The sequence below is a fragment of the Gadus morhua genome, chromosome 1, assembly GCF_902167405.1.
Source record: "Gadus morhua chromosome 1, gadMor3.0, whole genome shotgun sequence".
NCBI lineage: Eukaryota > Metazoa > Chordata > Actinopteri > Gadiformes > Gadidae > Gadus > Gadus morhua.
The window spans coordinates 15,012,629-15,018,483 of NC_044048.1; the positions used below are offsets into that span (position 1 = coordinate 15,012,629).

The 5,855-nt window shown below is 46.8% G+C and overlaps 1 protein-coding gene across 1 annotated transcript; it reads right to left on the bottom strand.

The window, feature by feature from the left end:
• Positions 1–753: 753 nt before the first annotated feature.
• On the bottom strand, positions 754–3,181 carry fam43b (family with sequence similarity 43 member B). Its single transcript, XM_030337033.1, has 2 exons — positions 2,291–3,181; positions 754–2,155 (listed from the first exon to the last, which is right to left on the bottom strand). The coding sequence occupies exons 1-2, from the start codon at positions 3,139–3,141 to the stop codon at positions 2,008–2,010; spliced, it is 999 nt and encodes a 332-aa protein (XP_030192893.1). The 5' UTR covers positions 3,142–3,181; the 3' UTR covers positions 754–2,007.
• Positions 3,182–5,855: the final 2,674 nt, after the last annotated feature.

Below are 5,855 nucleotides of genomic sequence, written 5' to 3' on the forward strand. Positions count from 1 at the left end.
GTGAGCTGATTTGTGGCAGGAAACAAAGGGGGGATCCTCTGGTAATCTATAGCGGGACATCTCAGAACAAGGTTCTTTTCACAAGTGGTTTATGTCAGGGAAAATAAGAAATCGATCCGAGTCACAGTTGGACGTTTCCCCGGGGACCCGTCTACCTCAGCATTTTCAACCTCAGTAAAATGTTCTGCCCCATCGACAGCAATGCATAGTCGGCATTTGCTAATGGTCACAAAAGGGAAAGTGATTTTGAAAAATGCAACAATGGACACACGCTGCATAGAAACCAATCAGATATCATGTGCGTCAGACGGCCGTCAGTTGAATGGTTGATGGTGTGCCATCGTCTTGGGTCTGTACCTGGTGTTAAATCAGCTGGATGAGTAAGAAACTGCCTGCCGAAGGCCCTAGCCAAGGCAGTGATTTCTGTCTGGTTCCTGGGCTTGGGCACACTGATTAATGGCTGTTCTTTGCGTAGAGGGCTGAGAGGCCAATACCGTGGCTGGGAGAAATGTATCCCTGAACACATTAACATCAAGTTAAGCAGAACTCAACAATGCGGTCCCCATATCTTGAATATTATCTGGTGGCAAGATAATATAAGATACGACAAGAAAAGATAAGTTAAGCAATATTTGTGATGAAGGACGTTCTGTGAAATATTCAGAGCCTGAGATGTTTGGAACTTCTTTTCATTGCATCTTTAAAAAGGCATGATTTGCATTTTAACAAAATAATCAAAGAGTGAACAAAATATATTTTTAAGTGAATGTAGTATTTATTTATACTTCATAGAAAATATATATTGAAATAGATTTGTCTCATTGCAATACAATGCATCTTTAAACAGTTGCATCAACACTTAATTAGTAAGTAATATTATTAAAAACATTGGCATCTATTAAATTGTAAGAATTCCTTCGGCATTTTTGCAAGGGCTTAAATTTCAAAACAAAGGTGAATAAGTTTCATAACAGCTGAGAGCCAACTGAAAGAGGGAGCTATAGGTGATGAACTGCTCTTTTGGTGTATTTGGCTATTTTTGCAGCCATAAATTAAGTTTATATAAATAAATATATAAAACATTACGTTGCTTTATTATATATTTGAATAGAATGTCTGGTCTGGTCAAAAGCAAATCACAGTGTTAAGTTTTGGAAAGCCAAATATCAAAGATATTATAAAAAAGGACCAGGAAAGAATAAAAAAGGAACAAAGTCAAGCAAGGAAAGCTTTGAAGGTAGCGGCTGATTTCTCATGCATTGATTACAAGACGACCCAAACAAAAGATGGCAATAAACATGTCAAATCAATGGCTTGCTTCCTAAATTATAGCCTCATCTGGTTAATAGTATAAGCCCCTAAAGTACTTGTTTCCTCGATTGGATTCATTGAAAAAGGTCAACTGAATCGACAACCACTGACTACGTACATTTAAAAAACACAAGGGCACATATCTACAAACAAACCTCCCTGACGACACACATATTACAACTCCGTCCAAAAGTGTGTTCCTGCTCGTCATTACTGCATAAACTCGAGTCATACTCCCATGAATACTGAGCCAAACAAGCACTAGGAAATATTGTTCCGCTTGTGGGGTGCCGATCGATACCCAAGCGTTGCACCACCTTGGTAGCGGTGCTCCTCTGTAGCGCCGTGGTCAGCCCTCTGTAAAAACAGTTGCTGTTTGTCATTGTGCTACAGCGCTAGCATCACCCTTATGCTCCTTGTAAACATTCAGTGATGGCATCAGTCAGCAATAACAGTGCTCCCAAACAGAGATGCTGCGTTTGTTTCCCTCCCCTCACTGGGTAGGTAACGGGAGGGGAAGTTTCCAGTGAACACTTCACATGATGTGGACGGAAGCTTCACGGGGGAGCCAGTGTAGTGGGCACCGGTGAAATAAAGAGAGGAGAGCGAAGAGAAAGAGAACAGGAGAGGAATCGTTTTTTTTTTGTTCTGTGGAAATTTGAATCCTTTTTTTCTGTTTTAACTCCACACTGCTACTCACACCAGGGAGGTGATGAAGGTGAAGGTATTGTTGTTGCGGTCATTAACAAAGTTGATCTGGCAGTCCTCCAGCCCGGCGATGTCCCCAAGCGCCAGCTCCGATAGCAGCTGCGTGGGATCCCTGCTGGTGGTTAAAACCCTCGGCCTCCCCGGATGGCCCTGATGTTCTCTCACTCCCTCCTCCTTCTTCCACTTCTCCCTCTGGTCCTGGTCTTCGTCCTCCACATCCACCTCCCCCTCCTCCTCCTCCTTCGCCCTCTGTTCCTTATCTTCATCCTGCTGCTCCCCCTCCCCCTCCTCCTCCTCCTCCTTCGCCCTCTGTTCCTTATCTTCATCCTGCTGCTCCCCCTCCCCCTCCTCCTCCTCCTCCGCGATGGGGGCGAGGCGGGCTGAGCTGCCTGCGGGGCCGTCGGCAGGGGGCCGGTAGTGGCACTGCCCGTTCAGCAGCCTCCGGATGGGCATCAGCGGCACGGCGTCCTCCCCCAGCAGCAGCTGCTGCCGGTGCCGGAAGTCGCTCTGGCGCTTCAGCCGCTTGAACTCGCCGAAGGCGGCGGTGGCGTTGCGGTCCAGGCTGCGGGCGACCCGGCGGGCCTTCTCCGACCGGCTGAGCAGCACTGCGTGGCAGCGCAGCACCACCGCCATGTTCTTGACCTGGTGCCGGTAGACCCACGCCAGGATCTTGGGCCTGCAGGGGTCGGCGGCGCAGCAGGTGATCCGGTCTAGGGAGTAGACGTGCGTGGGCTTCTTCCTCTTGTCGGGGCTCATGCGCAGGCCCTGCGGCCCCACCGTCAGCCTCATCTTCAGGCACTGCTCGCCGTAGTTGCTCCTGGTCCAGATCTTGCCCACAGCCTCCTGGGTGCAGCCGCTGCCCTTGGCCGTGATGGTGACCACGCTGCCCAGGTAGCGCGCGTTGTACACGGGCTCCTCCTTGTTGAGCTCCACCTTCTGCCGCTTGGTCTGGAAGAGGCTGCTCACCCAGTTCAGGGGGAAGTCCGGCAGGAGATCGGGGCAGGAGTGCAGCAGGGAGCTGAGGATGGAGTGGTAGGTGAGACCGGCGCCCCCGAGGCTCTTGGCTTTGCTCTTGGCCTGGTCCTCCACCAAAACAAACTTGCTCCTTCTCCAGGGCAACATGGTGCCGGAAGTAGTTGGAGGGACCCCCCTCCCCCCCCCCCCCCCCCTTCGCCGTACGTCCGCGACTCGTCCGATTATGAAAGAGATTCGAGAGCCGGTATAATCAAAGCCAGAGTGTGGGTGTTTGAGTGTGTGTGCGCGTGTGTGTGTGGGAGAGTTGAGGCAAAAAACGGAAGAGAAAAATAAAGCGAAGCAGCTTTTCCCAGCAGTGATGAGCGACTGAGAGACTGAGAGCAGAGCGCCGATCAGCCGGGGCTGCTCCAACTCTCGCTCCTCCTTCCTCCTCCTCCTCCTCCCCCTCCTCCTCCTCCTCCTCTTCCTCTTTCTCTTGCGCTGTCTGCCTCGCAGAGTGCTGATCAGTGCAACACACTCAGCCTGCTACTACCCCCCCCCAGCCCCCCTTCACTACCCCAACGCCCCGCCCCTCTCCCAAACCCCGCTTCTCTTGTTTTGCTTCCAAATGGCTCCCCACCAAGGGTTCTGCTGCTCCACGCTCGGTTCACACTGCGATATCGAGCGGTACGTCCACACCCCCCCGTCTTTAACTCAGGGTCTGCTTTTCCCCAGGGACCCACTCCCCCGGTAATAGTTTGTGACCTGAAGAGGTGAGAAAGGTTCGGGTGAGAGTGGCACTAATTACCTCTGCCCTGTGAAGACGACTTAATTGGATTGCGCGTCGTTAGTCTGAGGCGAAGCTCTGCTCATCTCGTGTTTTTGTACAAGAAATTAAGGAGATTATTTTATATGATTCCAAAGGGATTGTTTTAAGGGTACCGATGCAAATTGAATACTGTTCAGTGATACAAAAAGGCTTTTGTTGTATATGAAAGAACCCACCCTCTCATTCATCCACCGTTATCCATGGTTTGGAAAATCATCACTCGGTCCCTAGCTTTCTAAAACACCAATTTGTTCCTGGATGGATCTGAGAGCTTAGTGGGTCCAGGATAAATGATGCATTCACTGTATTATGTTGGCGTTCCCCCATGGAGCAATTACAAAACTACAGAATGTTACCACAGTTCTGCATGGTCAAAAATATAAATTAATGTTTGCTTTCAGAGCATTGGCAAACACGATTGTAACTGGCGACGTTTTTCATTGCATGTAAATGAAGCCAATGTTTCCCATTTGGTAATTACATTTTTGTAAGCATTTTGCTGTAATGCATCATTGTAGATAGAATTATTATCTGTTCCCTTAAAAAAAGGACAGCTTTTACTGGAACAAGTCCTGGGCATAGGAGAAGTGACTCCCATTTAAGGTTAAGCAGCACCAAACAATAAAGACTCAGAGGACCACTGTGAGATTTTTAACCAAGCCCTGTGAGATTTTAACACGCCAGTATGATGATGAATTAGTCTGAGTTTCGAGCTAGCCCTATTTTGACGTGTCTCTCTGCCAGCCTTCTTGGTTAAAGACAAACATGGGGAGACATGTCTTTTTTCTTCTTATCTCTACACCATATGGATAATCTAAGAAGTGTGCAGTGTGCAATTTATGGCCTGTCAGACGATGTCTAACAGATGATGCAAACAGATAAAAAGGCAGCAGAAACAGTGTGTTCCTCCCTCTATGAGTAACAATATTTACTCTGAGATAAGTGATAAGACCGCTCACTCATAGTCTCGTTGGATACAGCGTGGGTTGGATTAAGGATTCCATCTGGATTCCAATGAACACCAAAATAACACCCTATGATCCATAGAGTGTTTCGAAGACAGCCTTTTCTAAATTGTTTGGATTTCATTAATCAAATGAGACCCCACCCCCCCAGATCTCTCGCTCTGTCTCTCTTAGTGTTTAAAACGAACACGCCCGGGGGCGCATGTGGTTGAAACCATCCATGAGGACGTTGACCTTTATAGTGATGGATGGCTGGATGTTGTTAATGGACCCCTCAAACTCCCGGGCCGGCCTCATATCACAGGAAGGCTGCGGTGATAAAAAGAGCAGATATATCTAAACAGTGATGGACTCTGACCCGGGGGTTACATTTCAAGGCTCCCAGGTTGTCCCGCAGTATATTCCATGTGGTCCGACCGTATGGGAATAATGAATGCTTTAAATCAGAGTTCATAAATGCATTCCTTCTGTTGCAGTTTCTTTCTTGTATGGGGGGGGGGGGAGAATGAATATGACTCAATAGGAATATATTGCTGCCCACTGAGATAGTGTTGTTGTAGTAACAAGAGTCAGGAGTAGAATATTAATATCTGCCTCAAATCTAGCAATGAGATATGTAGAGTGTAGAAAAGTAGATTTATATACAATTTATAAATAATTAATACAAATGGAGTATAACTTGGTTAGGCAAATGCAAAAAGCAGTGATTACATAAAATAATATATCGAATATGTAATTAATTAATTAAAATCTATCTTTATTTAAAACATTGAATATGTATTTATTTTTTCGCGGTGCAGATCTGATAATAAAGAAAAACAACGCCTTGTGACACATTTGCTTACAATATTAATGGAAACACCTTAATGACAGTACAATGTTCACATTGTGTTTATGATTTCATGTCATGATTAGCATGCCATTGCCTCACCATTTTCATATGTGTATTAGTCAGCAACTCCCATTACATTTCATTACATCCCCATTACACCAAAATGCCACTGGACGCTATTAGACAGACCCACAACCGATCAGAGCAATGAATCAGTGACGCATCAGCGACAGCCATCTAGGTTGTTGACCTCAAT